At 40.5% G+C, this 18,213-nt stretch overlaps 1 protein-coding gene across 1 annotated transcript in view; it reads right to left on the bottom strand.

Annotated features, from left to right (window-relative positions):
• INADL (InaD-like (Drosophila)) overlaps nucleotides 1–18,213 on the bottom strand; it is a 475,627-nt gene that overhangs the window by 165,739 nt on the left and 291,675 nt on the right. The window contains 1 exon segment of the mRNA XM_011988948.1: nucleotides 1,683–1,774. Coding sequence (XP_011844338.1) covers nucleotides 1,683–1,774 — 92 coding nt within the window.

Genomic DNA, 18,213 nt, shown 5'->3' with positions numbered 1-18,213 from the left:
CTGCCCGCCTCAGCCTCCCAAAGTGCTGGGATTACAGACATGAGCCACCATGCCTGGTCTTTTTTTTTTTTTTTCTTTTTTTTTTTGAGATAGAGTCTTTCTCTGTCGTCCAGGCTGGAGTGCATGGTGCGATCTCAGCTCACTGAAGCCTCTGCCTCCTGGGTTCAAGCAATTCTCCTGCCTTAGCCTCCCGAGTAGCTGGGAGTAGAGTTGTGTGCCATCACACCTGGCTAATTTTTTGTATTTTTCAGTAGAGACAGGTTTCGCTGTGTTGGCCAGTCTGGTCTCAAACTCCTAACCTCAGGTGATCCTCCCAAACTGCTGGGATTACAGACATGAGCCACCGTGCCTGGTCCTAATGCAGGATTTCTTCAGGAGCAAAGTAGAAGTGGAAAGGAATATTTCAATCACATTAGTGCCCATGCTGGGAATAAAACCACCTCCTAATCCCAGTGGTCCCTGGGAATGGACAGATCTTACTGCTGGTAACTAATGAGAAAGGGAAGAATAATAATGATTGTCATCATCCTAAAATAGCAGCTAACATTCTTTCACCCCTTACTCTCTGCTACATATTGTATTGAGCATTTTCAATTTCTGAAATATCACAATGAATGAGGGAGGTGCTTTATTATCCCATTTTACGGATGATACCTGAGTGCCAGAAGGAAAAAGAAGCAGAGCTACAGTGAACATAGAGGGTTAGGTACATGACCTAAAAATAATTCAGATTTACTTGTCATTTCAGTCCAATAAAGAGAATCAAACAACCTCATTTCTACTGCTGATGTGGCAATGTTGGTTACAAACAGTCAGATCCCTAATTCTGATTTACTTGTACCAAGAGGGCTCAATCAGCTTGCAGGGGAGGTGTGAGTAAATGTGAAGCCCCAAACACACAATACAACTCTAGGCAGCAGTGCTGACATCTCTACTCCGGGCTTCTCACCAGCACTCTTACAAGGAAGCTCCTAAAAATGTCCTCAGTTCTATTTTCTTGTTTATTCTTTAATGAAGACATTAATGATTCAGCAAATGTACCAAATAATAGTGACAGGAAGAGAAGTTAGTAGGTCTCATTATATTTATATACAGGATAAATGGATCCAGAAAGGGAAGAATGTTTTATAACTGAATTATAAATACTAGCCTCAGCTACCGATTCTATGCTGTGAAACATAAGCAAGTAAGAAAACTTCATAATCAAAACAATCAGTACTTTTCTTTTTTTTGAGACAGAGTCTCACTGTCACCCAGGCTGGAGTGCAGTGGCGCAGTCTTGGCTCACTGCAACCTCCGCCTCCCGGGCTCACGCCATTCTCCTGCCTCAGCCTCCCGAGTAGCGGGGACTACAGGCGCCCGCCACCACCACGCCCGGCTAATTTTTCGTATTTTTAGTAGAGACAGGGTTTCACCATATTAGCCAGGATGGTCTCGATCTCCTGACCTCGTGATCCGCCCGCCTCGGCCTCCCAAAGTGCTGGGATTACAAGCGTGAGCCACCGCGCCCTGCAATACTTTTCTTGAAGTGACAGTTACAAAAGGAATATATGTTTTTAGAAGAAACATATATTCTTAAATCTAGTGATTTCGCTAGACAAATCAAAGATGACATAGTCTTACATTAATAACATCTTCAGAAGAGGTCTTTGATTTTGCAAAACCAGATCTAGCAATCTTACCTGATGAAAACCAGCTTGACCTTTGATGGGGCAGTCTTAATAATGGCAGATGCATTTTGGTGACTTCTTCCATACAGAATCTGATTATTTATCTGTTTGGGAAAAAATACAATGTACTAAATTATACATGTCTACAAGTATATACGTATATACTTGGAATTAAATGATAAAGTCTACTGATTTATTTTTTTTTTGAAACACTCTCACTCTGTCATCCAGGCTGGAGTGCAGTGGTGCGATCTTGGCTCACTGCAACCTCCACCTTCTGGGTTCAAGTGATTCTCATGCCTCAGCCTCCTGAGTAGCTGGAATTACCAGCATGTGCCACCATGCCTGGCTAATTTTTTTGTATTTTTAGTAGAGATGAGGTTTCACCATGTTGGCTAGGTTGGTCTTAAACTTTTGGCCTCAAGTGATCTGCCCGCCTCAACCTCCCAAAGTGCTGGGACTACAGGCAAAAGCCACTGCACCCGGCCCTAAGTCTACTGTTTTTTATTTTTTATTTTTTTTATTTTTAGGCAGAGTCTCGCTCAGTCACCCAGGCTGGAGTGCAGTGGCACGATCTTGGCGCACTGCAACCTCTACCCACCAGGTTCAAGCAATTCTCCTGCCTCAGCCTCCTGAGTAGCTGGGATGACAGGTGTGTGCCACCATGGTTGGCTAATTTTTGTATTTTTAGTAGAGATGGGGTTTCACCACGTTGCCCAGGCTGGTTTAGAACTCCTGACCACGTGATCCACATGTCTTGGCCTCCCAAAGTAAGTCTAATGATTTTTAAGTGGGAATATTAGGACTCTCAAATGCTAAAAATCTTAATATTCTTTGTAGTAGAGATTCAAACAGTAATTCTAAACAGCTATCAAAAATCCTTAAATTCAGTTTTGACTACAGTTAATGAAGAACATACAGTCCTTTATCCTTTTGCTAAACTTCAAGAAAGCAGTAGTTAAGCCTGATACAAAAAGTTTACGACAGATATTTCATTTCCTACAGCTTTCCCAGATTATTTAGAAATGTTGAAAACAGACCAAATTGTGGTATTCACCGGAGCTCTGGAGAGCCCATTAAACATGATTTTGTAAACCTGTCAAGGTTATTACATAACATAAATTTTGTTATTGTAGAGAAGGTAAATATTATGTCCCTGTTTTAAGTCAAATTTTAAACCAACTACACAGAAAGATTTTACTGAATGCCATCAATGAGCCGTCTGCTCATATCCAAGACATGGTAGAATTTTAAACTTGATTGAATCTACCAAAAGATGACCTAAACAACATTTAAATTCTAAATTTCTTTATTCCAAATTTTCCCACTGATAAACTATGATGATAGCTGGAAACTCTCTTACTTTATTTCACCCAGTTGGTAACAGCTCGTAGTTTTGACTTTTTTCCTTCCATCTCTTTAAAACGTAGTTAATGATCGATACCTATACCATCCCTATTCAAGTGTGACCTTGACAATCTCTACTATTTAAGAGATAGTATAGTGTGCCATATAAGGGATAGGAGAAGGAGTTGTAATTAGCATCTGATTTGTTCTTGCTGTCTCTGGAATTTTGCATTTTAAGACACAACTGATGTTCAAGACATCTAAACACATTATTATTATTTTTTTTGGTCAAAATAGTTATAATGAAGAAGCATATGGAAATGAACAATTTAAAATATGAAATGAAAATACAGTATTTTCAACTGTCTGAAAAGCGGCCCTTCCGTCACCTTTCCTAAGTGGTAAAGCTGGGATTCATATCCAAGGCTGATGGAAAGACCAAACTGGGGCTACCTCCTCACTCTGCCTCTTATTTTATCAGCTTTCGTTCTGCAGCAAGATCCTCAATCTCACTGGGCACAGTGGCTTATGCCTGTAATCCCAGCACTTTCAGAGGCCAAGGGAGGCAGATCACTTGAGGTCAGGAGTGTGACACCAGCCTGGCCAACATGGTGAAACCCCGTCTCTACTAAAATTACAAAAATTAGGCTGGGCGCCTATAATTCCAGCACATTGGGAGGCCTAGGTGGATGGATCACTTGAGGCCAGGAGTTCGAGACCAGCCTGGTCAACATGGCGAAACCCCATCTCTACTAAAAAATACAAAAATTAGCTGGGCGTGGTAGTGCATGTCTATTGTCCCAGCTACTTGGGAGCTGAGATGGTGCCACTGCACTCCAGCGTGGGTGACAGACTGAGACTCTCTTTCCAAACAAAAATAAAAACAAAAACAAAAACCAAAAATTAGCCAGACATGGTGGTGCGCACCTTTAGTCCCAGCTACTGGTGAGGCTGAGACAGAAGAATAGCTTGAACCTGGGAGGTGGAGGTTGCAGCAAGCCGAGATTGCGCCACTGCACTCCAGCCTAGGTGACAGAGTGAGACTCAGTCACACACACACACACACACACAAAATCATCAATCTCATAGAAAGCACCGATTTCCACACTGTCAGTTCTCTGTGCCTCAGTTTCCCCTTCTCTAAAAGAAATCTAAGTACCTACTTCACAAAGCTATTGTAAGAATTAAACAAGATAATGCCTTTACATTTTATTTAGAGTACTCTTGATACCCAAAGGATTTTTAAAACTACTCATCTTTGCTATTACGTGTCTTTTTTTTTTTTTTTTTTTTGAGACAGAGTCTTGCTCTGTTGCCAAGGCTGGAGTCCAGTGGCATGATCTCAGCTCATTGCAACCTCTGCCTCTGAGGTTCAAGCAATTCTCCTGCCTCAGCCTCCTGAGTTGCTGGGATTACAGGTGCCTGCCACCAAGCCTGGCTAATTTTTTTTGTATTTTTAGTAGAGACGGGTTTTCACCATGTTGGCCAGGTTGGTCTTGACCTCCTGACCTCAGGTGATCCGCCCTCCTCAGCCTCCTGAAGTGCTGGGATTACAGGTATGAGCCACTGTGCCTGGCATACGTTTCTATCCTTAGTATCATGCATTTAAAAATAAGTCCACTGTCTATTTCTCCTAACACTTTAAGAATTTAACTTTTCTTATATTTGTATCTCCTTACCCACTTAGCTACAAGGGAAATGGTTAAAGAAATCATGCAGTGGCCGGGTGCAGAGGCTCACAGCTGTAATCCCAGCACTTTGTGAGGCTGAGGCCGGTGGACTGCCTAAGCTCAGGAGTTCAAGACCAGCCTGAGCAACATGGTGAAACCCTGTGTTGACAAACAATATAAAAATCAGCCAAGTGCGGTGGTATGCACTTGTAGTCACAGCTACTTGGGAGGCTGACGTGGGAGGTTCACTTGAGCCTGTAAGGTTGAGGCTGCAGTGAGGCAAGATTGTGCCACTGCACTCTAGCCCGGGCAACACAGTGAGACCCTGTCTCCAAAAAGAAAAAGAAAAGAAAAGAAAAGAAAAGAAAAGAAAAGAAAAGAAAAGAAAGAAAGAAAGAAAGAAAGAAAGAAAGAAAGAAAGAAAGAAAGAAAAGACAAGGAAAGAAATCATCTTTAAGAGTTTGTGAAAAAGCATACTTAATGACATAGAAAATGTCCAAAATGGTACTAACTGGTAAAACCAAATTTTAAAATAGTATGTTTAGTATGATCATGTATTTTGCTGACCATATTTTCCAATCTCTTTAATTTATAATTAACTACAAACAAGGTACTTTAAATCATATTTGAAAATTAGATTAGGACAGGTGTGGTGGCTCATGCCTGTAATACCAGAGCTTTGGGAGGCTGAGACAGGAAGATCACTTGACGAGTCTGAGACCAGCCTGGGCAACACAGAAAGACCCTGTCTCTACAAAAAAATAATAAAAAATTAACCAGGTATGGTGGCGTGTACCTGTAATACCAGCTACTCAGGGGAAGCTGAGATGGGAGGATCGCTTCAGTCCAGGAGTTCAAGACTACAGTGAGCTATGACTGTACTACTGCACTCCAGCCTGATCGGCAGAGAGAGAAGAATGGCAGGGCGGGTGTGGTTGCCCATGCCTGTAATCCCAACACTTCGGGAGGTTGAGGCAGGCAGATCACTTGAGGTCAGGAACTCAAGACCAGCCTGGCCAACATGGCGAAACCTCACCTCTACTAAAAATATGAAAATTAGCTGGGCATCGTGTCATGTGCCTGTGGTCCCAGCTACTTGGGAAGCTGAGGCATGAGAATCACTTGAACCTGGGAGGCGGAGGCCGCAGTGAGTCAAAATCGCGTCACTGCACTCCAGCCTGGGCGACAGAGCAAGACTCTGTCTCAAAAAAGATGAATGACATTTGGAATGAGCCTGATTCAAGGCCTGGCATTCAGTTAAGCATTTGTGAATGTCTATGTCTTCCCCACTGTGTTCAGCCTCTGCTTCCAGAAACTTTTTCTAAACCACCTATCCTACCCTCCTGTCTTTGAATCCTGTGGCACTAGGTTTAAAAAAATTTCCCTTCTTGCACTTATACTGCAACACAACATGGTAAAGTCAATCCTTGTTGGGCAGTAAGCATCAGTGCAGGCACACAACACCTACTGAACTGAGCTGAGCTCCTTAGGGCAGGAGCCAACATCCTCCTCTAGGTGGCTCCCAGCTTTTCATGCAGAGCTTGCGCATAGTAGCCCTCAATGAGGATGTGCTGAATTGCAGTCCTGAATGGAAGTGGTACTTAATCAACTGTGAGTAGGCTTTCACTAACATGGGCTCCAGCCTTCAAAATGACTAAGGTTAAAAAAAAAAAAAAAGGTTTTGATCAGCAAAACGCTTGAGCATGTAGGAAATCTAACTTTCATGTTTATGGATATGTCTGCTTCTTTAGTGGTGATCCTTCATCCTGGTAGAATAGAATCTATGGTACTATTATTCCGAGAGGGAAAAATGAGATCCGAAATGAAGAAAGCAGTTCATTAATTTTAATTTACGTAAGAGGAAATCTAAAGTTATGCCTTTCATGGTGCTGTTTCTACATGTGCAGAGCCTCTGGCAGTGGAAAGGCAAAGCAGCTTGCTTGCTGTTGATGTTTTTTCCAGTGCCAATCCGGGTGTTTACAGCTAAGGCAGCTGCTCCCGGCAACATGCCGAGGCCTCTGGAGAAACTCTGCTATGCAGTGGAAAACTGGGAACAGAGCAAGAGACCCAAGAAAGAGTGAACCTGATTTAATTGGATTAAATCTAGAAGAAAAATGCTGATCTCTGGATAAAAAAATAAATCCAAGACAAAGACTCTTTTATGGCCTTAAAAATAACACATTTAGGGTTAGGGCTAGGGAAAAAAAGTAACCCATTTGCAGCCATTCAGTTTTAGGAGAAGTCTCTCTTTTGTTTTCTTCTTATTCAATATAAAACAATTTCACTATTTAAATAGAAGTTATACAGCTTCCAACTATTCAAGCAGTTTTCATATTTTTTCATCACTAAAGGAAAATACTCCATTGAAAATTCGTAATAAGTTGGAAAGAATGATATATTTTATGCACAATTAGCTTTAGATTATCATCTATTGTATTACTGAGAAGCTGTTCTCTGAGGGCATTATTCTTTAAACAACAGATGTAGAAAGTCTTCCAAATAATATAGGCAAAAAAAGAAAAAAAAAGCATTCTTTTCTGGAAGTCTATTAGGTTAACTACAGTTAATAAAGGCTACCATCTACTGAGTGCTTACTCAGTGCAGAACACTATGCAAAACTCATTATGCACAGTATCTCACTTAAATCTCAGAACAACTGGGGTAGGATTTACTTTCACTAGATTAGGAAACTATAATTTGCCCAAGGTGCTTTAGCAATTAGTTTAAAAGCCTATAATCCTAGGGCATACCCAGAGGTCACATGATCTGGATGGTACACATAAAATATGAGATAACTTCTAACAGCCATCTCTATAAAAAGATGAGCAAGAACAGAAAAGTGAGTTGGTCACCCTACCATCTTAGGTCTTGGACTTTTGAGATCAAAAAGTCAGTATCAACCAAAAACCAGATCACTACAACACATGGGGGAAATGCCCAATAGTTGACTTTTAAGCTATATTTTGCTTTTTGCTTGCTTTTTTTTTTTTTTTTTTTTTTTTTTGAGACAGGGTCTCAGTGTCATTCAGGCTGGAGTCAAGTAGTATGTATGTGGCTCGCTATAGCCTCAGTCTCCTGGGATAAAGAGATCCTCCTGCTTCTTCCTCCCAAGTAGCTGGGACCACAGGCATGTGCCACCATACCCATCTAAGACTTTTAGGTTTTTTAAAGTCCTGAATGCAATATGGAGTCCCATAAAGCTGTTCCTTTCTCTTCATGCAAACACACTGAACCTTGAATAACAACATACCCTTATGACACTTTTTTCAGTAGATAGGTATATCTCATTTTATTGTGTGTTTTTTTTTTACAAATGGAAAGTTTGTGGCAACCCTGCATCGAGCAAGTCTACTGGCACCATTTTTACAGCAGCATGTCCTGACTTCCTGTCTGTGTCACATTTGGATAATTCTCTCCATATTTCAAACTTTTACATTATTATTATGTCTGTTATGGTGATATGTGATCCATGACCTTCGATCTTATTATAATTGTTTTGGGGCATCATAAACTGTGCCCATATAAAATGGCAAACTTAATTAATCAATTAACACACAATTGTGTGTTCTGATTACTCCACTGACCAGCTGCTCCCCATCTCTTTTTCTCTCCTCCAAGGTCTTCCTATTCCAAGACACAACAATATTGAAGTTAGGCCAATTGATACCCTACAATGATCTTTAAGTGTTCGAGTACAAGGAAGAGTCCCACATCTCTCATTGTAAACCAAAAGCTAGAAATGATTAAACTTAGTGAGGAAGGCATGTCAAAAGCTGAGATAAGCTGAAAGCTAGGCCTCTTGAATCAGTTAGCCAAGTTGTGAATGCAAAGGAAAAGTTCTTGAAGGAAATTAAAAGTGCCACTCCAGTGAACACAGGAATGATAAGACAGCGAAACAGCCTAATTGCTAATATGGAGAAAGTTTAATGGTCTGGATAGAAGTTCGAATCGGCCATAACATTCCCTTAAGCAAAAGCCTAATCCAAAGCAAGGCCCTAACTCTCTTCAGTTCTGTCAAGGCTAGGAAAGGTGAGGAGGTTGCAGAAGTTGTTTGAAGCTAGCAGAGGTTTATGGCGAGAAGTCTCAATCTCATAAAAGTGCAAGGAGAAGCAGCAAGTGCTAATGTAGAAACTTCAGCAAGTTATTCAGAAGATCTAGCTAAGCTCAATAACAAAGATGGCTACACTAAACAATAAATTTTCAACAATAGTCTTTCATGTGAAGAAGGATGTGTTTGCTTCCTTCCCCTTCAGTCATGATTTTAAGTTTCCTGAAGCCTCCCCAACCATGTGGAAGTATGAGTCAATTAAACTCCTTTCCTTATATGGAATCAACCTACGTGCTCATCAACAGGTGAATGGATAATGAAAATGTGGTATATATACACAATGGAATAACAGTCAGCCATAACAAAGAATGAAATCCTGTCATTTTCTATAATATGGATGGAACTGAAGGCCATTATGTTAAGTGAAATATACCAAGCACAGAAAGACAAATATCACATGTTCTCACTCATATGTGGGAGCTAAAAAAGTAGATTTCATGAAGATAGAGGTAGACTGGTGATTATCGGAGGCTGCGGTGGGATGGGGAGGGGGTTTGTGGGGGAGTTGGGAGAGAGGAAGGAAAAAAAAGAATATACCTGTATTTATTACCACTGAGCTGTACACTTAAGTAAACGTGGCTACAAAAAAAAAAAATCAACATTAACAGGAATTTGGGAGAAGCTGATTACAACTCTCATGAATGACTTCGAGGGGTTCAAGATTTCAGTGAAGGAAGTCACTGCAGGTGTGGTGGAAATGGCCAGAGGACTAGAATCAGAAGTAGAACCTGAAGATGGGACTGGATTGCTGCAATCTCGTGATCAAACTTGAACAGATGAGGAGCTGCTTCCTATGGATGAGCAAAGAAACTGGTTTCTTCTTCTTCTTTTTTTTTTTTTTTTTTGAGATGGAGTCTCACTCTGTCTCCCAAATTGGAAGTGCAATGGCGCGATCTCGGCTCACTGCAACCTCTGCCTCTGAGGTTCAAACAATTCTCCTGCCTCAGCTTCCTCAGTAGCTGGGATTACAGGTGCCCACCACCACGCTCAGCTAATTTTTGTATTTTTAGTAGAGACAGGGTTTCACCATTTTGGCCAGGCTGGTCTCGAACTCCTGACCTTGTGATCTGCCCACCTTGGCCTCCCAAAGTGCTGGGATTACAGGCGTGAGCCACCAGGCCTGACCAAAAGTGGTTTCTTGACATGAAATCTACTCCTGGTGAAGATGCTTTGAACATTGTTGAAATGACAATGAATCTAGACTATTACATAAACTTCATTGATAAAGCAGTCCTAGGGTTTGAGAGGACTGACTCCAATTTTGAAAGAAATTCTACTGTGGGTAAAATACTATTAAACAGCATCCGATGTTACTGAGAAATCTTTCATGAAAGGAGTCAATCGATGTGCAAATGTCATTGTTATCTTACTTTACGAAGTTGTCACAGCCACCCCAACCTTCAGCAACCACCACCCCGATCAGTCAGCAACCGTCAACATGGAGGAGACTCTCCACCAGCAAAAAGATGACAACTTGCTGAAGGCTTAGATGATCGTTAGCATTTTTTAGAAATAAATTATTTTAAAATTAATGTATGTACTTGTTTAGACATCATGCTAATGCACACTTTATAAACCATAGTGTAAACAAAACTTTCACATATGCTGGGAAACAAACAAACACATGTGACTCACTTTATTCTGGTAACTCGCTTTATTGTGGTAGTCTAGAATGGAACCCATAATCTAGTTGAAGTATGCCTGTAAACAAATAGGTTCAATATATATAGGTTGACTACCCCTTTAGCTTTTTCTGACCCAGCCTCAAGAAAAACAATTAAGATATTTCATTTTGGATCAAATATTGCGCCCCACATTTCATGACCTGGAGTGCTTATTCAGATTATCTCGAAATTGGAAAAATATTATTTTCCATTTACTTCCAGTAAACTGTGAAATAGAGAAACTAAGTGCCTTTCTCAAAGTTTCTTCTTTCAAAGGTGACTGAATGATATAAGGGAAGAATAATAAATTATTTAGACATGTCTTTATCTTTGATATCATCCCACAATGGTGGGAAGAACTATCTTTAGTCCTGATTTGATGCTTCCCAATTTACCCAAATAATCTATTTATTATCTCAAAACCTGAGATCTATGACTCTTTCATTCAAGGGTAATCATATATCCTGATTTTCCTGAGACAGCCTAGTTTATTTATGTTGTTCCAATTATTTATTTATTTTTGAGTCAGGGTCTTGCTCTGTCACCCAGGCTGGAGTGCAATGGTGCGATCATGGCTCACTGCAGACTTGACCTCCCAGACTTAACAATCCTCCCACCTCAGCTTCCTGAGTAGCTGGGACTACAGGTGCGCACTACACACCAGGCTCATTTTTCATAAAGACGGGGTCTTGCCATGTTATCCAGGCTGGTCTTGAACTCCTGGACTCAAGCGATCCACTTGCCCTGGCCTCCCAAAGTGCTGGGATTACAGGCATGAGCCACTGTGCCTACTAACAGTTACCCAGTTTGGATGATAAATTATATCTTTTTCTCACATTCATCAAGCCATGACTATGGGAAGTGATTTAATGGCATTCTATCTCAATTTCTGTATCACTAAGATGAGAAAGCCAGACCAGATGAGGGATGTAGTAGATATCTAGGGGGATCGTTGCCAGCACACAACTGCTTCTCTTTGTGAGGGACTGTCCTTCAAATCCTCTCATCACAAATACCATCCTTTATGGTGGGCAGCCAAGTTTGTGTTTCTTGTCATGCCACTCCGGGCCACGGCTGAGGAGATTCTCTCTTTAGGGGGTTTTTAATTGGAGCTGAGACACAGTTCTTTTCTACATGTTCATTAAGCTTCTGCGAGATGTCCATATTCTGCCACACAGATGAAGGGACTGGAAAAGCCATCATTTCCCGAGGCCCTGGTGCATCCTGATCTTCAGGTTCCAGGAAGGAGTCACATGATTACAATAGATTCTACTTTTTTGGTGAAGCTGTTGCTATGGGCTGAATTTTTATGTCCCTCTGCAAATTCATATGTTGAAGCCTTAATTCCCAATACGATGTATTTGGACGTGGGGCCTTTGAGAAGCAACAAGGTCATGAGGATGGAGCCCTCATAGAGAAAATTAGTGCCCTTACAATAAGAGTCATAATGTCTCCCTTCACCATGTGTGTGCATACAGCAGGAACACTGTCTGCAAACCAGGGAAGACAGCCCTCATCAGGAACCAAATTAAGCAGCATCTAGATGTTGGGCTTCTCAGCCTCCAGAACTGTGAGAAATAGATGTCTATGGTCAGCACAAGCTGACTGGGACAATTATTTGAACTAATTTCTGTTCTATGCAACCAAAAAGTATTCATTGATATGGTTTCTTAGGCTCCTGCTAATTCTAAATATTAATTTGTAAATCTAACTGACATACCTCTTTCAATCTCCTAGTCTTGTGCTCTTTCAGATGTTCAGTAATTTGCCTTGGCATCCAAAAAGATACAAAAGAAGAAAAAGAAAAAGGGAAAAAGCTTTCTGTCCAAAGGAGCTTTCTATGCTCTTGACCTACAATTCTGGTTTTCTTATCTGTTTTTAGCTTCTTCATCTGATTACTGACAAAGTGGGCCTTCTGAGGTCTTCCAGATAGTTCTAGTAACTTCTGTCTCAGCTTCATGATGCCTAGTCCCAGAAAGACAGTAATATTTTACCTTAGGGGTCAGTGAATTCATTTTTTCCCCAGATTCTGAATTTCCAACTCAATAAAATGTCATTCAGTAGCAAATTATGGTAGCTCTGGATACTGAAGATAACAACCTCAAATGAGAAATACCTCTATAGTCATGTGCCACATAATAATGCCTCAGTAAAGGATGGACCACATATATGATGGTGGTCCCATACGATTATAATACCATACTTTTATTGTACCTTTTCTATGTTTAGATATAAAAATATTTACCATTGTGTTACAGTTGCCTACAGTCTTCAGTACAGTAACATGCTGCCCAGGTTTATAGCCTGGGAACAATAGCCTTATGTCATATAGCCTAGATGTGGAGTGGGCCAGATCATCTAGGTTGTACACTTTATGACATTAATACAACAAAATCATTCAGTGATGCATTTCTCAGAAATGTATCCCTGCCATTAAGGCCTGACTGTATTTGCAAAGCTCCTAAGCCATATTATAATGGATTTTCATTGTGTTTGACTTTTCCCCTTATAGACTGGTTTCAACTACTGTAGTGGGGGAAGACAATCTGATATAAGTTAAGTCTTCTTATATTTATGTACCAGAGATGGGATACTTAATTATAACGTTAACCTAGCAGAAGTAGAATTAGGGTTAATCCAATGAAAATTCAGCAAAAGTAAATGAATACGAATCCTTTTGTTATACTATACAAACTTTCACTTTAGAGATCTTTAATGAGATTTGTTTCAATAAAATTAATTATTCAAAAATATGAAGTGATAGGTTTTCAACTACTTTTAATTTTTTATAGTTCAACTAACACGAATAGAAATTTATACTGGGCCGGACATGGTGGCTCACGCCTGTACTCCTAGCACTTTGGGAGGCTGAGGTGGGTGGATTGCCTGAGCTCAGGAGTTCGAGACCAGCCTGGGGAACATGGTGAAACCCTGTCTCTACTAAAAATACAAAATATTAGCCAGGCGTGGCGGCGTGCACCTGTAATTCCAGCTACTTGGGAGGCAGAGACAGGAGAATAGCTTGACCCTGGGAGATGGAGGTTGCAGAGAGCCAAGATCACGCCATCGCACTCCAGCCTGGAGCGACAGAGTGTGACTGCATCTCAAAAAAAAAATCAAAAAGAAATTTATACCGAAGAGCAGCTCAATTAAATCTACTAAAAATAACTGCCAAATTGGAAGTAAAAGTTAATTAACTTAAGTTAGGAATGGAAATATTAATTATATAAAAATTAAAGTTTAGCTGAAGTAACAGATTTGCCTGAGGTGTGAACATCGTGTCATATTATACCTAACAATACCCCACCCACACTTTTATTAAAGCAGAAAGATTATGAAAAGTGACAAATTATTATTAAAGAACTGAGTTGAAATTCATGTAATTTGAATTGGTGATAATTAAATCTGAGAATCCTTCTCTGTAATTTACTTTTTTTTTTAAGAGGCAGGGTCTTGCTCTGTTGTCCAGGCTGGAGTGCAGTGGCACAATCATAGCTCACTGTAGCCTTGAAGCCTCTAACTCCCAGGTTCAAGGAATCTCCCACCTCAGCCTCCCAAGTAGTTAGGAGTACAGGTATGTACCACCATGCCTGGCTAATTTTTTTGGTAGAGACAAGGTCTTGCTATCTTGCCCAGGGTGGTCCTGAACTCCTGGGATCAGGCAATCCTCTCATCTCAGCCTCCCAAAGTGCTGGGGCTACAGGTATGAGCCACTGTGCCTGGTCTAATTTTTTTCTTTAAAAAAAAAAAGCAAATCATAAGTACTTATAACGATGAGTATTTTTATAGGTTAACTTTTAATCTAATAATTCCACTTCTAAGAATAAAGGTGCCTAGGTTGGGCACCTGTAATCCTAGCACTTTGGGAAACCAAGGTGGGTGGATCACTTGAGGTCAGGAGTTCGAGACCAGTCTGGCCACTCAGGAAGCTGAGGCATGAAAATAGGTGGAGGCTGCAGTAAGCTGAGATCACACCACTGCCCTCAAGCCTGGGTGACACAGTGAAACTATGCCAAAAAAAAAAAAAAAAAAAAAAAAAAAAACCCAAAAAAGACTTATCCTAAAAAATTAAAAAACCCAGTCATCCCTCTCATGGCTATTCTTTTAAAAGAGAAAAAGGGAAAAAAACTACATATTAACCGACAAACGATTATCCTAATGATCATATATCAATAAATGGAAAACTGTGGTACTAAACAGAGGTAGGGGAGGATGATACAGATGTAAACGCATTGTCGTAGAAAGAAAACACTGCATGCAGAGTGAAGAAAATAACAAATTTCATGCAACCTATTTATTTACCACATTATTTTCATTTATGTAAAAGTTTCTGTGTGGGTTTAAAGAAAGTTCTGTGAGTATCTCTACTAAATGTCAGCAATGATCATATCTGTGGTGGGATTTAAGGTGATTTTCAGTTTGTTTTTCTATATTGACATTTTATAACTATAATAGTACCATTTAATAAACGCTTACAACACAGAGGGCACACACACATACATGTGCACACAAGCCTAATACATTACTTGTCTCACTCAAACCAGTAGAGAGCTGCATGGTTACCTCATTAAATAGATGGAGAAATTGAGGCACAGTGAGTTTAAGAAATTTGACCAACATAACACGTCTAGAATCAGAATTTATAGCCAAAATCTTTCAGTTTAAAAGCTTATTAATTAAAAAACATTCCCTAAGGGTATTTACCTGGGGTGAAAAAAAAGCCATAGAATAAGTAACTCATTTTTTAAATTCTCTGAAATTGGAATTCCAATTTATAGGGCTCACAAAGTAGAAACCTCAGATCAAGAAATGCTCCAATGAAAGTATAATAGATATGTTGAATATTCACCCATTTATTCACTTACTCAACAATCATTGCATAAGTGATGAGGATACAGGAATTTTCATTACCATTGTCATCATAGCTGCCATGTATTAAACACTAAGTGTGTTCCAGGTACCAGATTCTCTGAAAGCCACTTTGTAGAAGTGACTTTGTCAGATATGGTTGCTACCCTCAAGGATCTGGTACTCTGTAAGTGACATGGTTTTGGAAACAAATAATTGCATTGCCATATGATGTGTGTAGGCATAAAATAAGAAGCAATTGTCTCATCTTGGAGGTGGGTGTTTGCCCTTAGGAAGGAGTAGACAAATGTTTAGAGAGAAGCTTAGCAGGCACAGGGGAAGTGAGTGGCAAGAGGACTCCACGACTGGGGAAAAGCATATGAAAGGCACGCAGGTGTGAAACTCAAGGTCTCTCTGTAGGAACCACAGGTACCTTTTCAGTGTAGCTTTCAGGCTGGGGAGGAGGGAAGTAGACTGACAGAGATAATAGAGGTAGTTTCTTCTTTCCAAAAATCTTGGGCACTGGCCCCCATTTGAAGAGGATGCCCACTTTCCAAACCACTGCTCCCACTTTGCAGATGGGAGAACCGAAGGGAGGAAAGGGGTGTCAGGTTAGAGATAGGACAGGGCAGATGCCTGAAACTCAGGTGAAACACAATTTCACAATAATGAAAAAAGACTTCTGAATAAATTATCACATTAATTTTTTCCTTGGAAAAGACAAAATAGTGTACAAGAAGCAGCCACTTCTTAATACCTTGGGCAAAGGAGCAGGTTTCAAGGACTCAGTTTAATGGAAATTGCAGTGCTGAAGTAAGATCTTCCACAGCTGCAATTTAATCTATTTCTTGTGAAGTATAATGTTTCCAAAGGATCACATTCATTTAAAAGGCTTAAAGATGAGAGATTTATTTTCTCTCAAACAAAACTAATTAAATTGAAATACATTCTAAAGGCAGCATAATAGTAACATGCAGCTCACGTCTGTCTAAATTTGTTACATGGGGAAAATAGTAAGATATCCTTTTGAATTCTAAACCCTGACATGTTTTTGAAAAATACTGACTTCAAGAAAATTGAGAAATATGTTTCTGTGTTGTTCTAATTTTGAATACTCCTGTGGAAGTTGCTCCAATTGCCACAAGCTGTTTCACTTGGCCAAATGAAGTAGGTGACTATAGGTACTTTCCTATTAGCTGCATGGCAAAGGAAAGAATAAATGAATGAAGGCACGGTATAATCCACCTCTTATATTGCAGAGGAATCATGGTTTCCTAGGACATGGAGATATTACAGCCTAACTCTATCAATAGTATTGTTAGCCACAAAAGCAGACAGGACTCAGGTGAAAAATGACCTGGAATTTCTTCTTCCAAGAATATTGCTATATGCCACCAGTCAAGACTTTCCCTAAACTAGTAATGCTTAATGTTTCCTCCTTTTCATAAAAACTGCTGATCTAATTAGAACTCCACCTCAATTCTCTCTGTTGCTAGAAATCTTTTCTCTTGCCTTCAAAATATTTTACTTGTCCCTTGTATAGACATAGTCAAAAATCCATTCAATCATCAAAGGACTCTATCAATAAACTCCCTAACTGTGCCCCCTTCCAACTCCAGTTTCTCTCTCTCTTTTTTTTTTTTTTTTGAGACGGAGTTTCGCTCTTGTCGCCTAGGCTGGAGTACAGTGGCACAATCTTGGCTCACTACAACCTCTGCCTCCGGGGATCAAGCGATTCTCCTGCCTCAGCCTCCCACGTAGCTGGGATTACAGGCATGCGCTATCATACCCAGATAACTTTTTTGTATTTCTGGTAGAGACGGGGTTCCACTATGTTGGCCAGGCTGGCCTTGAACTCCTGACCTCAAATGATGAACTTGCCTCAGCCTCCCAAAGTGCTAGGATTACAGGCATGAGCCACTGTGCCCTGCTCTCTTTTTCTTTCTTTTAAACAGTAACCTTGTTAGTGAAGCAGTCCTGCAGGGGCAGGATTACATCATATACAGTTGATAGTTTTTAAAGTATAACTCATAGAGTCCAGCACTGCCACACTGCTCACCATGACAGAGAAGGTTGGTGTTCCTGTACTTTTGTAATGACGACATTGAGACTCACAAACTCAGTGACTTATAAAGGCGTTCTAGGTAAGGAGGTGGCAGAGCCAGAATCCAAGCTCAAGTCTCCTGATCTCAAAGCCTCTACGTAGGTTCGGGGCCTCTGGAATGGGTAACAAGAAGACAGAACTTGGTGCCAAGGGACTCCTGCTACCTCTGTAATACTCATCCCAATCACCTGCATCCCCAGCTTCCTGCCACCACTAAAACAACAAAACAAAACCCAGCACCCAATTCTCATTCTATTATTTTTGTACAGTGGTAAAGACAGAGAAAAACCCAACTCAAGTGTCAACTTTAAAAACTCTGGGCCGGGCGTGATGGCTCACACCTGTAATCCCAGCACGTTGGGAGGCTGAGGTGGGAGGATCACCTGAGGTCAGAAGTTCGAGACCAGCCTGGTGAAACCCTGTCTCTACTAAAAATACAAAAATTAGCTGGGCATGGTGGCTGGCGCCTGTAATCCCAGCTACTCGGGAGGCTGAGGCAGAATTGCTTGAACTTGGGAGGCAGAGGTTGCAGTGAGCCGAGATGGTACCACTGAACTCCAGCCTGGGCGACAGAACAAGACTCTGCCTAAAAGAAAACCAAAAAAACAACAAAAACAAAAACCACAACTCTGCCTTATCTCAGCACAGTACTACTTTCTTCCTTACCTGTGTATGTAGAGAAAAACTTGCTCTAATGATAGAATTTTCACCTATCAGGTTGCCTAAGGTCTTAGAATATCCAGTATTTGCTAGCTTTTGGGGTGGAAGGAGTGGAACGGCCTCTCTTATATACTGTTTTTTT

Source organism: Mandrillus leucophaeus, unplaced genomic scaffold (genome assembly GCF_000951045.1).
Source record: "Mandrillus leucophaeus isolate KB7577 unplaced genomic scaffold, Mleu.le_1.0 Scaffold341, whole genome shotgun sequence".
Taxonomy (NCBI): Eukaryota; Metazoa; Chordata; class Mammalia; order Primates; family Cercopithecidae; genus Mandrillus; species Mandrillus leucophaeus.
The sequence above is the reverse complement of the archived record's forward strand: the minus strand, read 5'-3'. Positions and strand labels throughout refer to the sequence as shown.